At 52.4% G+C, this 17057-nt stretch overlaps 1 protein-coding gene across 1 annotated transcript in view; it reads right to left on the reverse strand.

Annotated features, from left to right (window-relative positions):
* The window catches only part of SREBF2 (sterol regulatory element binding transcription factor 2), a 59348-nt gene that overhangs the window by 22426 nt on the left and 19865 nt on the right, over positions 1 to 17057 (reverse strand). The window contains exons 2-10 of the mRNA XM_059401900.1: positions 11984 to 12430; positions 10852 to 11033; positions 10012 to 10158; positions 7953 to 8174; positions 6832 to 6946; positions 6428 to 6609; positions 4146 to 4338; positions 3347 to 3528; positions 757 to 1036 (exon numbers count right to left, since the gene is read on the reverse strand). Coding sequence (XP_059257883.1) covers positions 757 to 1036; positions 3347 to 3528; positions 4146 to 4338; positions 6428 to 6609; positions 6832 to 6946; positions 7953 to 8174; positions 10012 to 10158; positions 10852 to 11033; positions 11984 to 12430 — 1950 coding nt within the window. The remainder of the gene's footprint in view (positions 1 to 756; positions 1037 to 3346; positions 3529 to 4145; positions 4339 to 6427; positions 6610 to 6831; positions 6947 to 7952; positions 8175 to 10011; positions 10159 to 10851; positions 11034 to 11983; positions 12431 to 17057) is intronic.

Consider the following 17057-nt stretch of genomic DNA (forward strand, 5'->3'; position numbering starts at 1 on the left):
CCCCCCCCCCCCGCCCGTCTCCAGCTGCATCTGCCCCCATCTGGCCTCCACGACACCAGCCTTCATCCGCTGCCCGCCCACTTTCTACCTGCCAGCGGAGTGAATCTGCTCACTTCAGAATCTGATGACGTCATCACTGCCTGGCTCTGTCACCGCCCCCTCCCCTTGCCGGCTGGCTCTAAGCCCACCAAGCTCTTCTTCCCAAGAGTCATCCCGCTGCCTGGAAGGCACACCCCCTTCCACTTGGCTGGAGAACCATCTTGTCATGCAAAGCCGAGACCTTCCAGAAAGTCCTACCTGAAACCCTCAACAGTAACCCCCACCCTGCAACTGAAACCGGGGCCTTCCGCTACCTCCACCACCCAAAATCGGAACTCACTTGCAGACCGGGCTGCCAGTTATCAGGGCAGGAGTTTGCTGAATGAAATGGATGACATTTCACTGAATCTACGGTGACATCTGTTTTAAGTCTACTATTAAGTACCACTAAGGAAAAAAGAGAGCCAACTCTGCCACACCATCCACTGTGTAAAGGACACGGCCCAAGTGTACAGAGGTTAATGTGAAAACGCATGTGCCTTAAACCGATGAGCTACGGTAACGAGCCATGTCTGTAGCCAGGGATGTGGGCGGTCTGTCCGGGTGTTCTAGAAGAGCAGCATGAAAACGGCTTTGGCCGGGGCAGAGAGCAGGCAAACCAGGCCCGGGGTGGGGAGACGGCCCGGGGGCCTGCTGGGCAGGGGCAGCGCCCCTCACCTGTGATGTGCAGCTGGTGCAGCCTGTGGTAGGCCAGGGCCGCGTCCCGGGCGCTGGCCTTCGCTTCGTCCTCGAAGCCCGCCGCGGTGGCCGGAGGGGCGGCCCGCCGGCGCTGGAAGACCTTCCTCAACAGCCAGCGCACCAGGCGCAGCTTCTGTAGGCTGTAGCGAATCACGTTCCAGGAGAGGCTGCAGGCCAGGTCCAGGCGGGATGTGGGCAGGGCCCGGCCCAGCACCGACAGGCAGGTCTGCAGGTTGGCCGCGGCGGCTGCAAAATCCCCCTGTAAGGCAGCAAGTGTGGGGGGGGGGTTGTTCACTGCGATCTCACTGTGGCCTTTTCATTTTGCTTTCCTTTTTTATTTTTTAAGATGTACTTATTTATTTTAGAGAGGGGGGCAGGGACAGAGGGAGTGAGTCTTCAGCAGACGCTCTCTGCTGAATGCCGAGAGGCAGGCTCAATGCAGCGTCTTGTCTCATGACCCTGAGCCCATGACCTGAGCGGAAACCAAGGGTCAGACACCTAGCCGAATGCACCACAAAAATTTTTACTTTCCCTTCACTCCCTAGGTGATCAGAATAACACATGATCACTGAAGAGTGTGGGAAAATTCAGAAAGCAATGAAAGGGTAAGAAGAAATCACCTGTAACCTTACCTCCCATGGTTACTGACATTTTCATGCATTCTCTCCTGGCCTTTTTACTAAATTGCGATTGTACTGTGGTCTATCTTTGAGCAAACACTATTGAAAATTTCCTACTGTAGCTTTTTTTTTTTTTTAAGATTTTTAAAATTTATTTATTTGACAGACAAAGATCACAAGTAGGCAGAGAGGCAGGCAGAGAGAGAGGGGGAAGCAGGCTCCCTGCTGAGCAGAGAGCCCGATGTGGGGCTCGATCCCAGGACCCTGGGATCATGACCTGAGCTGAAGGCAGAGGCTTTAACCCACTGAGCCACCCAGGCGCCCCTCCCACCGAAGTTTTACACATAAGATGAGAAGATGGATTTAAATGATGATCTTTCAGGCTTATATGGCTTTTTAGGCTTTTCGGTTCTCAAAGTGTGGTTCCTAGGGTCCAGCAGCATCAGCCCCTGGGATCTTGCTGGAAATGCAAATCCTTGGTGCTCTAGCCCCCTCTCCCCACACCCGCTGAATCAGCAGCTCTGGGGTTCTGATCACCTCCAGGTGATTCTGTTGCCTGCTTAAGTCTGAGAGCCACCATCTTAGACAATCACCTGGCTACACGACTAGAACCAAGGATCTCGATAAACTACTCTATGCCAACCTGAGAGGGTCCAATGGAGAGTCTGTCGGCCTATGGCGAAGATCTTTCTCTCATGACCAGCAACCAGAAGGAAACCGCCCTCCGCCTTCTCCCGTCCTGCAGGGGGCACAGCTGCACTTCTGCCGGCGCCATCGCAGGAAGTGGATGGACCAGTACAAGGGGAGCAGCCCTCTCTGGCTGATGGGCGGGTTCCAGAGGCACCTCAACCCTGACCCCGGCCCCTTCTCCCTCCCAGGACCCTCTCACTGTACCTCCGAGCAGCACAGCTCAGACAGAGGCCACCACAGCTCCAGCCTCCCCCACCCCGGAGGCAAGGCCACGTTCCTTCCACTCCACGTCCTATCTCCAGCATTTCCCGAGTCAGGCTTTCCTTTCAATGCCAGGCTCTCGCCGCCTCCGATCCAGTCTATCCCCAGAGCCCCTCACTTGCTTCCGGGCCCCTTCCCGCAGCCCATCCTTCCTGCAGCTGCCAAAACGATCATCATGAAACACAGACCTGAACATGCCTCTAGGATATACATCTTGGAATGCTGTTCTTCTGGGAACAGGCCTGCTTCAGGCGGTAAGCCTCCAACCACCACACCTATAGTCCAGGAGCCACAGCTCTGGCCTGGCTGGCAGCTCCAGGCTACTCGATCAGATTCTCCCCGGTGGGCACTACAGCCCACCACCACCAGCCCATGGGAGAGTCGGCCCATGGTGTACTGCAGCGGAGGACTGTTCCCGCTCTTGTTCCTCTGACAAGTGACCTTGAACTTTTCCTTCGATGCTGTGAGATGCCCCAGAATCCTTCCCATAAACTTTCAGCTAACGTCCCTGCTCAAAAACCTTCCTGGTTCTCCAGAGAACTGGGGGGGAAAAAAAGCCCCAGATCAGTTACTCGTCAACGATCTCTCCAATCTGGGCCCGAGATACATGACCAGCTTTAGCCCTCATCTGTCCCAAATGTATCCTATACTCCAGACATACCTGTTTGCCTGCTGGTCCCCAAGTAGCCCATCTACTCATGACCTCTCCACCTGGAAGGTCATCCCTGCCCCAACTGCTCGGCTCAAGCCCCAGGTTCCCCCGGCCCGGCTCGTGCCGTCTGCCGCAGCTCCCAGAGCACCCTCTTCTTCCTCTGTGATAACACACACCGCGGGTTCTCTCGTGTCCGTGGAATCATTCGCACACAGGGGTCCTCTCCTCTGCTGCCCTGTGACGGGCAGGGCAGGGTCCTTTCCTGCCGCCCACAAGCACCCGCCCCAGCACTTCGCACACCGGGGTGCTCGGCAGAAGTCACTGAGTTATTAGCTGCAGACCTTACCCTGGCGAGGTCCAGATCTGCCTGCTTCCGATGTCTCCAGAAGGTGACCGAGGGGCGTGAATGGGGCCGGATCACCGGTTCCCCGTGGACCAGCAGCTTCACGAAGACGCTCAGGACGATCACACCATTCACCAGCCATAAGAGGAGTGTTGGCATCATCCAGTCAAACCAGCCTCCAGAACCTGAAGAGGCATGTCTCAGCGGAGCCCACGAGAGCAGTCTGAGGGGACGGCAGGCCCCCGAACTGACCCCTGCATCTAATAGGTTAGAGCCCTCCACCTCATTTTCGGGAGCGTGGAGAACAAGATGGAGTCATGTAGTAACAGTGTCTGAACGCTTTCCATAGGGATAAGACATAGCCTTATTCCGCACCCCAGGCAAATGTGGGACAGTTCTGTACCCTAAATAGGGACCCTGTAGCCCTTGTCACTATGGAGCCAGGAGCCACAGCTAGATAGCAAAGATAACAAAAATCCTTGTTAGTCAAGGTGGGAGACCATGGGTTTTAAGACTTGGGCAAAAATGCCACATCCTCCTTCAAACAGGGCCACCTACCCTCCCCAGATCCCCAAGCCCAGTGGTAACAGCAGTGTGGGTTCCTGATTTCTTTTGTTCTTACTGACTGAACTCGGACTTGCCCTGTTACTTCCAAAATGTGACTTATGCCAATCCCTCGCAGGCCCGGTACAAAAGCCCTCTGGGATCCGGTGGACAAGCCGAGCCGAGTGCACACACGGGGCCTGTCCCCTGCCGCAGCAGCCCACCCGTACCTGGGGGATCCAACGGGCCCTCTACCTACCTGACTCAAGGGACAGGATGCTGCGGCCGGAGCCTGAGTACGGGTGCTGGTCAGAGCCGTGGGCCCCTCCCCACTGCAGCAGGGCGGTCAGGGGGTTGAAGGAGAGGCAGAGGAAGGTGAGGACACACAGCAGAATTCGAGAGCGATCCACCATGCCCAGCGCTACTGGCGGAGAGTCCGGCTCATCCTTGACCTTCAAAGCAGGGCCGAGAGGTTGGAATGAATACTGCGTGGGGTTTTAACAGCATTTTACTTTTATATGTACTGGAGTCAGACTGTGAGATTTAAATTCAAGACTACGAAGTCAGACAGGAAGAGAGCAGGAGGCAAAGAAGAAGCCCACAGCTCTTCGGCTACTTCTCAAACACTGGCACACTTGTCCTCTTGCCACCTGGGACAAGAACATGTTCTGAAGACCAAAGGCACAGGAGTCCTGCTCATAAAACAGAGCACACGAGAAAATATTCTGCAGGGTTCTGTATAATTCCACAACAGGCAAGCTAATCTAATCTAAAGCAACAGAAAGCAGATCAGTAGTTGTCTGGCGCTGGAGAGGGATGCGGGAACTACCAGCCACGGTGTACGAAGGAACTTTGTGGAGATGGAAATGTTCTATATCTTGATTATAGTGACAGTTACGTAAGCGAACTCTTCATACTATACGCTAGTGCCTTATGCTACTAAAGAACAGCTGCTTTATCTAAGCATGTAAATTCAGCATCAACAGGGGCGCCTGGGTGGTTCAGTAGGTTAGGCATCTGCCTTCAACTCGAGTCATGATCCCTGAGATCTGGAATGGAGCCCCACATCAGGCTCCCTGCTGAGTGGGGAGTCTGCTTCCCCCTCTGCCCTTCACCTTGCTTGTGCTCTCTCTCTCAAAAAAATAAAAATCTTGAAAAACAAATAAATAAACATCAGTAGAACTGATTACAGACCATACAACTGGGGTGCCTGGGTGGCTCAGTCGGTTAAGCATCTGCCTTTGGCTCAGGTCATGGTCCCAGGGTCCTGGATTTGAGCCCCACATTGGGCTCTCTGCTAAATGGGGAGCCTGCTTCCCCGTCTCCTCCTGGCCCTCTCCCCCTACCCTACCTGCTTGTGCTCTTTCTCTCAAATAAATAAAATCTTAAAATAAAAAAAGACCATACAACTTCAGTGTGAATCTATTTACAGGACTTTGCCCGCTGTAGAACTGCAGCACTGCTTTTTTACCCCTCCCTGTCTTACGGAGGGAGGGCTGGAGGCAGGAGCCCTGCCTGCCTAGGGAGCAGCCCACAGAGAGGCAGAGAGGAAGCCTGGGACCAGGTCTTCTTCAACTCTCAGTGCACACATAGCACACCACTCTTTTTTCAATATTTATTTTTAAAGATTTTATTTATTTGAGAGAGAGGAGAGAATGAGCAGTAGGGAGGGGCAGAGAGAAAAAGTCTCCCTGTCTGGCAGGAGGCCCGATGAGGGGCTGATCCCAAGACTCCGAGGTCATGACCTGAGCTGAAAGACAGATGCTTAAGCAAGTGAGCCACTAGGTGCCCCTCCTTTTCAACATTTTAAAGCCATCTGAAAATTTCTTCTGATGACAGATGCCTAGCTAATTCAATGTACATGTCACATGGCCTTCTGTTACCAAACAGAACCACATTTATAAAGTACTTCAAGAATAGAGCCTCCTCAGTAAAATTAGGTACATGATACTCCAAACAGTTTGACCCAAAACAGGCTAGAAGGGAAGTTTGTGTTTTCGAAATGGGAACTTGCCAGTAGGCTCCACCAGTTCCGAGGGCTAGATCATTAGGCTCGAGCCTCTTTTGGCTAATTCCATTAAACCACAATCACCAGGGGCTTTCTTGGACGATTAATGGCCATGGTTGGAATGTTACTTGTCAGGCTGCAAATTAGAATCATTTCCAGAAGAGGACCCAGAGGCAGCCTTGCCCTATACCGACTCAACAACCTCAAACAATGGTCTTGCCAGGCCCGCTAAAAATGAGGAATGTAACGAGGCGCCGCAGGCAGCGCGCCAGCTGCTGTGTGTTCCTGTTCTGGATTTGGCCCTTACTCCTCTCAGACGGGCTCCTGTACCAAGGACCACTTAAAATGGACTACATTGAACCAGTTAAGCGGATTTTGTGGGGGATGCAGCAGGACCTAACGTCATAGAATTCCTATTCTCCTTCCCTGGTCCTCTCCACGCCTGGCCTGGCCCGCCCTTGGCAGCGTCTTCACAGTTCAGTTGGGAGAGATGGGAGAGAGTCCCGGGGTCAGAGGATTTCTAAAGCTCATACCTTTGCATCATCCAACAAAGGGCTTCCTGGCTCCGAGTCGATGGAGTAAGGGGAGAAGCCAGCTTGGGACCCCGAGTCAGAGGCCGGAGGGGACATCAGAAGGACATTCTGATTAAAGTCATCAATCTTCAGCTCCACGTCATTGTCCACCAGGCTGCCTAGGTCGATGCCCTTCAGGAGCTCTGCAAAGAAAACCGCATCTGACAAATGGTCTGTTTCTCCAGAGCCCCCCCACCCTGCGCTGGTGCCTAGGCCAGGGCTGGGCTGGGAGAGGGGCCCACGGTCCTTTCTCCCGTTCACCCCCGAAGGTGCCTTGTACACGGCCTTGGGCCCTCCGCAGGGCCCAGCACAGGACTTCTACAAGCAGAAGGTCTGATAACCCTTCTTTCGATGAGCACACTCACTGTTTTTCTGATTCGCCAGCTTCAGCACCATGTTCTCCTGGCGCAGTTTATGATTGACCTGCTGCAAGTACTTGATGTAGTCGATGGCCTTCCTCAGGACGCCAGACTTGTGCATCTGGGAAGGAAGAGGAGTGAAAACACAGTGGCATCCCTGCAGGCTACACAGTGAGAGGGCTGAGGCCCAGAGCCTGTGGGTGAAAGCAAGGCTCCAGGCTGCGATGCTGGCTCGCTCACTGGTTAGCTGTGTGACCCAGGACAAGTCACTCAGGATCTCTGAACCCCGCTTTTCTTGTCCTTAAAATGGGGATAATGGCGATATATGAGTCACAGGTGTGCAGTGAGGGCAAGATGAAGTAATACCGTATGGAGAGGAGCCCCCCTCCCCAGTCTGGTGCACAGTGACACTCGAAACACAGACGATTAGCTAGTACTCCTCTTAGAATAACCCTAGAACCAAAACAAACTTTAAAGAAAGCAAACAACAAAAATACCAGAGCACTGTTGGTTAACTATCTTAAGGAAAGTTCAATTAGCACAGTTCCGGTCCCTAGGCTAATAAGGAAAAAAAAATTGTCTTTCAAAACAGAGACGACGAAGATAAACAGATAACGGGTTTAAAAAAAAAAATCTATGTGACAGAAGATAAATTCACTGAAATACCTGAAACAACGAACAATCTATTCCCTCTATTTGCTGCTGGTTAAAGACCCAATCTCCATCTTCTCTCTTCCCTAAAAAGGTAGAACTTCTGCTAACCACTCGCGAACACAACCGAACCTGTGTCAGCCACGCCACCAGCCGACGCCAAGGCACACCCAGCCCCGCACCCGGCCGCCATCTTGCAGCACGGATCGCTCCGCCTGTGCTACTGGAACCTGTGGTCACTGCAGAGCCAAGGTCCAGGCAGGCTGCTGCCTTACCAACCCCCAACAGTCCCCTTATGTTGGTTAGTATTTTATAATCTTGGGAAAAAACCACAAACCCAAGAAGCTTTAATAAGAAAGCGCCGCTAAACCATCCTTATGCTCACGCACTTGGACGTGGAGTCTCCTAAATTCCTACGGCCTAGACACAGAGACGGGAGACGATGGCACATGAAATGGTCGCTGCTCGGCACCCACCTTGGCATCTGTCCCCATGACCAGGTCCTTCAACTCGATGATTTTGTCATTGATAGAGGAGCGGTACCGTTTCTCGATGATGTTGTGGGTCGTTCGCCTTTCTCCTTCTTTGGGGGGCTCCAGTTGCTTGACCCCCCCAGGCACCTGCTTAATGGGCACTTTCTCCTGCCCCATCATCACAGGCATTGTGGTCAAAATGGTCCCACTGCTGCCCACCAGAGTCTAGAACAGGCAGAGACACAGGGCAGAATTACCCCGTGGCTAGTTGGAGTAAAGCAATCCCAGAACAGAGACCTGCTGGCCTTGGCCTTGTGCCATTGCCTGGTCTGACACTCTTCGTGGCTGAACCAAATCAGGCCCCACGAAGCTTCAGAAGCCACGGTACCTGAGCTCCTACACTCCCTTCAGAACCACTGTCAACAAATCACACCACAATGGGATTAACGTGGGTAAGTATGTTTTAACCTTTGATCTAAGGGCACCCGAAACAAGTCATAGGATTCCTGTTTTGCAAGCAAACCATGAGCCACCTGTGAACTCACGTACACTGCACCGTATCATTCTGGCCTCAAGGAAAGCCTTCTCTTGGTGCAGGATATATCTTTTCCTCTCACATGACAGTGAAGTCACTCACTGTATTTCCTTATATAATTTGGCTATCAAAAAGCACAAGGGCAGAAGAAGGGCTAGAGCCATCCCAGTAGATAAACAGGCCAATTGTAGAGGCTCCCCCTTTTCTCCTCAAATCTGCTCTCTCCCCATTTCTATTTTTACCAATTTTAGTTTTATTTTCTTCAATAAATGGCCTCAATATCCAAATGGCCAGTGAACTTCATTAATCATTAAGAAGTAATTCTCACATAATAAAAAGCACACATTTTAAGTGTACAGCTTGATGCATTTTTTAAAAAGATTTTATTTATTTATTTGACAGAGAGAAATCACAAGTAGATGGATAGGCAGGCAGAGAGAGAGAGGGGGGTAAGCAGGCTCCCTGCCGAGCAGAGAGCCCGATGTGGGACTTGATCCCAGGACCCCGAGATCATGACCCGAGCCGAAGGCAGCGGCTTAACCCACTGAGCCACCCAGGCGCCCCATTGATGCATTTTTAAAAAAAGATTTTATTTATTTATTTGACAGAGAGAGAGATCACAAGTAGGCAGAGAGGCAGGCAGAGAGAGAGGGGGAAGCAGGCTCCCCGCTGAGCAGAGAGCCCGACTCAGGGCTTGACCCCAGGACCCTGAGATCATGACCTGAGCTAAAGGCAGAGGCTTAACCCACTGAGCCACCCAGGTGCCCCAACTTGATGCATTTTTACGTATGGATATCACGTGTGTAACCAAGACAACCCAGACCAAGACAGAGACCATTTCTATCCCCTTAGAAAGCTTGCTGGTACCTCTTCCCAGTCCCACCTGCCCCTTCCCTAACTTGCGATCACTGCTCTGACCTCTAACACCACAGCTTCGTTCTGCCTCTTCTCGAACTTCATGTACCGGCATCCCCAGCGTGAGCTCCTCTGGGACAGGCATCTTTTTCTCAACGTACTATTTCTGAGGTTCAGCAGTTGTATATAGCAACGGTTCTTTTTGTTCCCACTTTTTGGCTCTTATGAATAAAGCTTACTCTCAAATTCTGATCACCTCTCACTCCCTCGGACTCTTTTGCTACAAGCCGCTGATGTGGCTGCGACCCTGCAGCCCAAGGACCGGGCCGTCCCTGTCCCTCGCCTTGCAGCCCCTCCTTGCCTGGTGGGCCTGGGCTCTTTCAGAAGCCAAAGCCCCATCAGCGGGACCTAGAAGCAGACAGCCCTGGGTGAAGCCGTTACCCAGGAACCAGGGATACTCTGCTATTCCTCTCTCCCTCAGAGTCCCCAGTACTCCCACACTACATGCACTGATGGTACTTCTCAAGGGGGGGGGAAAAAAACTCTAAAAGGGAGCGGTATTTGCAATCTGACACATTCCACAGGGGTTCTGCCCCTGTCCATTCTGTAGAAGTTTTGTGAACATCTCCAACAATTCCAAGAAAGGAGGGCAGGAAGGAAGGCGGCTCTTACCGGTACTTGAAGGGCAGCTGTCTGGATGGGGGTGGTGAGGGCGGTGAGAGCTGGGTTCTGGACCGCGGCCATGACAGGGCTGCCATCTGTCTTTAGTGTGGTCAAAACAAGGGAATCTGTCTTGATGATCTGAGGCTGAACCAGGACCTGGATGGAGAAGGAAGAAAAGGAGAAAGGAAGGCAGTATTATTTTCCTATTTTGCCTTAGCTTCTTACTGTACAGACTCCCTCCAGGAAAGAATGAAAAAAAAAATGTAACATTTTCCTCAAACTGAGAACACAGCTTGATGGCGGGGTTGAGAGGGAGAAAGAGTCGAGCTGAAGGGTCTTAGGTTTTAAGATTGGAAGGGTTTGAGAAAAGCAATGCCAGGGCCTGGCGGGGCAAAGTTGGTGGGGGTGGAGACAGAGGACAGGAAGGGGGTCTGATTTTGGACAAACTCAGGAAAGCCAGGAACATGGCTGAGACGCAGAAAGGAAAAAACCTGGAATTTTTTTTTTTTTTCCCAAAGATAAATGACCTTGTTAGTGACTACAGTCCACTATAATACGTGACTTATAAACATCTTGGCACGTCTCCTTCCAGTTTAATGCCCGTTCTATGTGTCACTAGAATAAACTACCTCCACTGACTGAGTCTGCGTGAGGGCCGGCGTGGATCCACAGAGGCGGTCTCAGCCAGGTCTCCACACCCGGCTCAGGGGCGCCTCCCAGGCACCCTAAATGCTGCTCCCTTACATGCTGCTGTTCCTTCGTAGTACGCAGACCACCTCTTCGACCAAAGGCCGGCTCCCAGCCTCTACCTGCCGCCCCCCCTGCCCCGACTTCTCTGCGGCCACCTACCGGGACCTGCTGCACCTGGGGGGCGGCGACCGTCTGCACCGTGGCCGGGGCGAGCGTCTGCAGCGTGCCATTGGCCGTCTGCGTCAGCACCCGCTGGGCCTGCACCGTCTGCACCTGCTGCTGGATGGTGACCGGCTGCACCTGGGAGGATGTCACCAGGCTTTGGACTTGAGGCTGAAGAACTTGGGAAAAGAGGAGGGAAAAGTCACATGGAGGAGAAATGTACCGTCACCGTGGCTTCAGCAACAAGTGAGGGGGGGGGGTGCCTCAGAGCCATCCCGACTCCCCACCTGCTGCTGAAGAAGATGTGCACAGCCATTCACAGGCTGGTCTAGATAACAAGAACATTCCATGAGGGCTGCATCAACTTCTGAGGGAACGGGAACAGATTGTTTTATTACTCTGAGTGCTGGGGTGGAGGTGCCGGCAGCTAATCGGCCAGTGACTGCACCCAGCAAGGAATTCGGAATCCAAGGAACCTACAATCGCACCAGGCTTCATTCCTTCTCACAGAAGGAAGAGAAAGCGCACTCTGGGATGACTGACTCTGCTTTTTGCTTTGCTGCCTCTCCGCAGCCCCTAAGCCCTCAGCAGTGCACTGGAGAACTGTCAGATCCCTTGAGCTTCAGAATATCCTGCTCAGGGCTCCCGGCCGCACGGGCACGGGGTGTAACACGACACAGAGGGTCACTCGCACACACTGAGGCCCGCACGAGGCCTGCTGTGCAGAGCCGGAGCCCCTGCTCTAAGTCATACTCTCTGCGGTGGCTCAGGAGGTGTTTGCTGAATGAATGGTTCTCCAGCTCCGGGCGCCAGGATCTGGCTGGTGTTTGGGTAAGTCTCCGGACTCGTCTCACTCAAGCCTCTAGCTCTAGTTACCAGCGCGGCCCTGTGTCTACTCTGCTCGTTAGACGCTTCCACCAAGGGTTCTTGAAGCAGGCATGACAGCTACTAGGGTGTCTGAGGACACACAGAGTGTGAACTATTCCTGTCCTTGCCACCAGTGACCCCAAACTCATTCAGACCCGGTCATCCCCAAAGAGGGCAGAACCCTTGACCTCAGAAGCATCTGCAAACTGGCACAGAAACTTCTGAAGCAACCAATCACTCTGCTCTCTGACTTCTGAATCACCTTGGAAGCTGGTGGCTGCGTTCTGGTACAGCAAAGGCTGCTGGATGATCCTGGTCTGGGGAGCGGTGCTGAATGTCGGGGTGATCATCACTGTCTGCGGTGGCAGCTGCGTGGGGGGCGGCGGCGGGGGCTGGGGGCGAGGCTGGAGCACGGGAGCGGCCCGAGGCGGGGTGGGCACCGTGCTGGGGGGGACCTTGACTTGCAGGGCTGGCGCCTGGGGGGAGGCGGCCGAGGGAGAGAAGGCAGGCAGAGGGACCTGGCTGAAGGACCGCTGCTGCATCGAGGGGTCCCCTGCTCCGGCCCCCCCATTGCTGCTGCTGCCGCCGCTGCTGCCCCCGCTGCCTCCGCCACCGCCGCTGCCGCCACCACCGGGGAAGGAGCTACACAGCTGCTCTGAGAACAAGTCAGGGAACTCTCCAACTTGATTGCTGACGAACTGCAGCATCTCTGTGAATAAACAAAAAGGAGTAATTTTATTGCCATACAAAAGATTTATTAACTTCCAAATTTGCTTAAGAAATGTAGGCATGCAAAGCAAAAAGCATTCCCGGGACCAGAGCAGAAGTGGGTCAGGAAACCCTCTTGGACCTCTCAGGAGGCAACCAACGGGCTTAGACGGCCAAGGGACAAGGGCACAGGACTTCCGTCTTCGAAGTTCTTCTCTCCCCACCCTACCTCCAGGCCCTTTCCACCAACTTTCCTGATTATATCAGGCCAAACAGAAGCTCCCTCTGCGGCAGGTGAGTATTGCTTTTGGAGGTTACTGCCCGTCTCATTTCACAACTGGGGACCCTTTGGTGGAAAGTGGGAGTTGCTGAGTTCAGCAGCCTCAGGTGTGAGGCCACCTCCAGTCTCAGCACTGCTCCCCCGGACAGGGCCCAAGTGCAGGGGTCAGGAGGCGTCTGGCTGCAACGTGCCAGACCCCAATCCGCTCTCAGCCCAGGCAGCATTCTCTGCTCACCACAGGCAGGCCCCCAGCCTTCTCTCCAAAAAAGGACATAGCCCTGGGCACTGCTGGTACCAGCAGCAACACTCAAGGATGATGAAGCTGATGGCCTCCGAGTTAGGCACTTTAGGGGTGGAGTGGATGGAAACATAATTGAAGCCCAGAACAGGGAAATAGCTTGTCCAAGGTCCTCCAGCTCATCAGGACACAGCGAGGATCAGAACCAGTTCTCTGTCTCCCAGCTGAACTTTCTCCCACTGTACCACAGGGCACTCACTGCCGAAAGGCTGGGCCAGAGCCCCCATGCTTTAGAGGGGGCCCACTCTGGCCCTCTTCGGGCTGGGCTCTTCTCTCTGAGCAAGGAGTCTGTGGGACCAGAGGGATGTGTCCACCTGGAGACCATGGCCCCCTTCTGGATTATGTTCCAAGTAGGAGCCCTAAGTCCCCAGCCCAAAGGGCCTCAAGCCTGCCTCCAGGGCCTCTTCCCCTACTTCATCCTCCCTGAAATTTACCAAAACCCAACTTAATCCACAACTAAAACTCATCTCTCATGACTCTTGCCTCCCCACAGAGCTGGTCCCCATTCGAAGTCTGGGGCCTCAGCTTCAGAGGCAGCTGATATAGTGTGGCAGCTATTTTCAGACCTACGGGTTCTTCAGGTTGCTTCCATTCCTTCCCCTTTGCTCTCTAATACATTCCCAAGAAGCTACTGCTTGATCCCAAAGTGTACACTCTCCTCCTTAGCTAAACATTCAAGGAAACACGATGCTCTGACTTAGCCACCAAAATACCCCAAACCAAAAAGAACACCACCTCTTCTCATTCCCTCAAACCTCCACCACCAAGTCCCTCTCACCATCCCAGGTCTCTAACACTGTGTGTGTGTGCACACGCACGCGCAAGTGCATTCACAGTAATGGGTCTGGGCTATGAAGAGCCTTAGGTCAAGGCAAGCAGAAAGCTCCTGGGGGAGCTTCCTCAGGTGGCTGAAGCTCAGCAGTTAGTACTTCCAGCGTTTGATCAGTTCAACCTGCTGGCAAAATGGCATCTCATCAGATGAAAGACTACACTGTACGGCAGTATTATTTACCAATACCTCAACACTGCTGTGTCCCCCTGACACTCAGCCTGCTGTGTGTGGGGAGGAGAAATGGGAACATTGCAAAGTTTTAAGGAAATGCTTAAGAGGAACCGAAGAATCTGTTGAGCTTTCCAGAATTCCCATAAAGTTCTTACTCTGGAGGATCAACACAGAGGCCTGCTTTGTGAGCCCAAAAAACATCTCTCCCTGATTGACTGTTTCAATCCATGGAAAGCTAAGGAGGGCACAAGGCAACAGAGGCCAGAGGCTTGGCAGACAGGGCACAGACTGGCACCAGCTGGGTCTCAAGGTGCCACCCACACAGCCATGTGAACGTGGGCAAGTCACCTCTCACACCCTGGTTTCCTCACCACAGAAGGCTGCCTTGAGAACACATGGCTTCTTTGTTGTGGGGATTGATAGAGTCATTTGTGCAGAGTGCTCGGTGAGAGGCAGACCTTTGTAAAGGTCGCCGTTAGTGGTCATTCCGGAGCACCGAGCTCCTGGGCACTTCACTCCACTTATCTCGCTGGTCGAGTGTTCTCCAAAACCTTTCATGGAGAAAGACATGGGCTGGCACAGCGAAATAACCAGCAGAGGTCACAAAGCTTGTTCACAAAGCAGGTTAAGAGTGTGTAGGCAGATGGGATGCGGTGGTTTAAATTAAAAAAATAAATCCTTTCCAACCCACACACGACAAGCTCCAGCGGTGTTATCTGCAGCCAGGCGGAGAAGCGTGGGGCTGAACGGCGCAGAGGGGCCCCTTAAGACCAAGCATTTGAAGGAAGAAGTAATGGGAAGAGGCTCCCTGAGCCCCCGCTCCAGCAGGGCACACTGGGCCTTCCTGGGACCCCATCTGGTCTGCAGTGACAGAGGAGGGGACGCCCTGCCAGCCAGAACGAGGCCAGGAGAACGGATGCGCGGAAAGCCCACCCTGGGTGCAGTTTTGCGCTAACGCTCCATGCTGCGCCCCGTGGGAGAATCCTAACGTCTGTGTTTGCTGCTCCAATCACTGGAGTGCCACAATGACACTGGCTCTCATTTCCGCCGGGGGCCATGAAACCCAGAAAAGAGAGGCATGGGAGAAGGCACAGGTTTTATGGGGCTTTGAAAATGACGTTCCAGATCCTGCACGACGAGCTGCGGTCCCTAGAGTGGAGGGCCAGACTCCGGCCTCCTGGGAGGCCCCTAGGCCTACAAACCTGAGCTTACCTGGCAGGGTGCTACCAGTGGTTACCTTCCCCAAACAAGCCACAGTCCCATTTTTTAGCTGCTGCTTCAAGTAAGGGGTAAGTCTGCTTAATAAAGTAAGTTGGGCCTCAAGAAACTACACTTGGGTTTTGATCTCTTTAAAAGCTCAAGCTCATAGCCCAAATCAGACGATGCGGCTGTCACCTGTGCACTGCAACCATCCAGAGCCTCATCCAGAGACCCCAAGTTCATGTGCACTTTGAGGAGCTTGCAACCACCAAGCACTTTGCCTGGCCCAGCTAGCAGCAGCCACCTGAGAGTAAGGTGACCCAAAATCTGGGCAGATTAATTCTGGCCAGGGATACAGAGTCTAAAGCCCCAAATGAGGTAACACAGTCTCCAAACTGCATAGTCAGTCAGGCAACAATCCTTCACTGGGCATCTGCTACCTGGCCCAGATAGGCTCTAAGAGACGTCACAAAGGTCATTTATTCTTCTTAGATTTTGTATTTTGTTACTGCCTTGTGTCAGATAATGTTCTAAAATAACTTTCTTTTTTAAAATCATAAAAGTCACACTATGGAAAAAATTTAGAAAAAAGTTAAAGGAAAAAAAATCTGCAATTCCACCTCCCTGAGACATCTACTGTCGATGTTTCGATGTGTCCTTCCCAAGAGCAGGGCTTGCTTGCACGCGCAGGTACACACATGTGTAAGGACAGTTTTACAAAAGTGGGATCGCACTGAAGAGGCTCTGTTGCCCCCTGCCCCCCTTATTCAGTAAGACATGGGGAGTGTTCCGTGTCAGCCATTATGGCTACGACAGTGTTCTCTGGGGGAGTCCCGAAGTATGCATCGTAACATGTGGTATTGACACCCTAGAATTTCACCACTTAGTGATGACAAACGGCTATTTTCCATTTTTTAGCATTAACAACTTTTGTTTCTTTCTTTCTTTCTTTCTTTTTTTTTTTAGCTTTATTTATGGAGGGGAGAGAGGAATGGAGAATCTCAAGCAGCACGGAGCCCGACATGGGGCTCGATCTCACAACCCTGAGGACATGAGCCTAAAAGCAGGAGTTGGACGCTTAACCGACTGCGCCACCCAGGTGCCTCCAGTGTTAACAACTCTTACAAAAATCTTTTCCCACTGATCTGATGATTGGGATAAACTTCTAGAAATTGATGGCGGGGTCAAAGGACGGGTTTATGTGCTTCGGGGAGGCTATACCAATCTATGCTTCTGCCAGCATTTCCCCACATCTGTTTCTGTCATTCAGGCGGTGGGGAAAGAATGACATCAAACTGTTTTGGCTCGCATGAATGAGCGCTAAATGAGGCTGGATGTCTCCCTGCCAATTTTACTGGCCATTTGTATTTCTCCCTTTGTAAATTGCCTGCTCTTGACCTTTGTGCATTTTTCTATTGGGCTACTTGTTTCTTTTTAATTTCATACACTGTGGGTATATCCTCCTTATATATGTGCAAATATCCGCCACAATGTTATTCTTTTTTATTGATGTACAATTGACATACAATCCACTTTATTTTTCTTTAAATTTGTTGAGAAAAAAGAGCGGCACGTGGGTGGCTCGGTCAGTTAAGTCCAGGCTCAGGTCAAGATCTCAGGGTCCTGGGATGAAGCACCTCCCCCCAAATCAGGCTCCCTGCTCAGTGGGGAGTTTCTCCCTCTCCTTCTGTTCCCCTTCCTTTCCCTTGCGCCCTGCTCCTGCGTGCTCTTCTCTCTTAATCTCTCTCAAATAAATAAATAAAATCTTTAAAAAGACAAAGTTGCTGAGAAAAAAAAAATGGCACAGGGTTAAGTTATTATGCCCTAGCCCTATAACTTAAAGTTTT

Source organism: Mustela nigripes, chromosome 6 (assembly GCF_022355385.1).
Source record: "Mustela nigripes isolate SB6536 chromosome 6, MUSNIG.SB6536, whole genome shotgun sequence".
NCBI lineage: Eukaryota > Metazoa > Chordata > Mammalia > Carnivora > Mustelidae > Mustela > Mustela nigripes.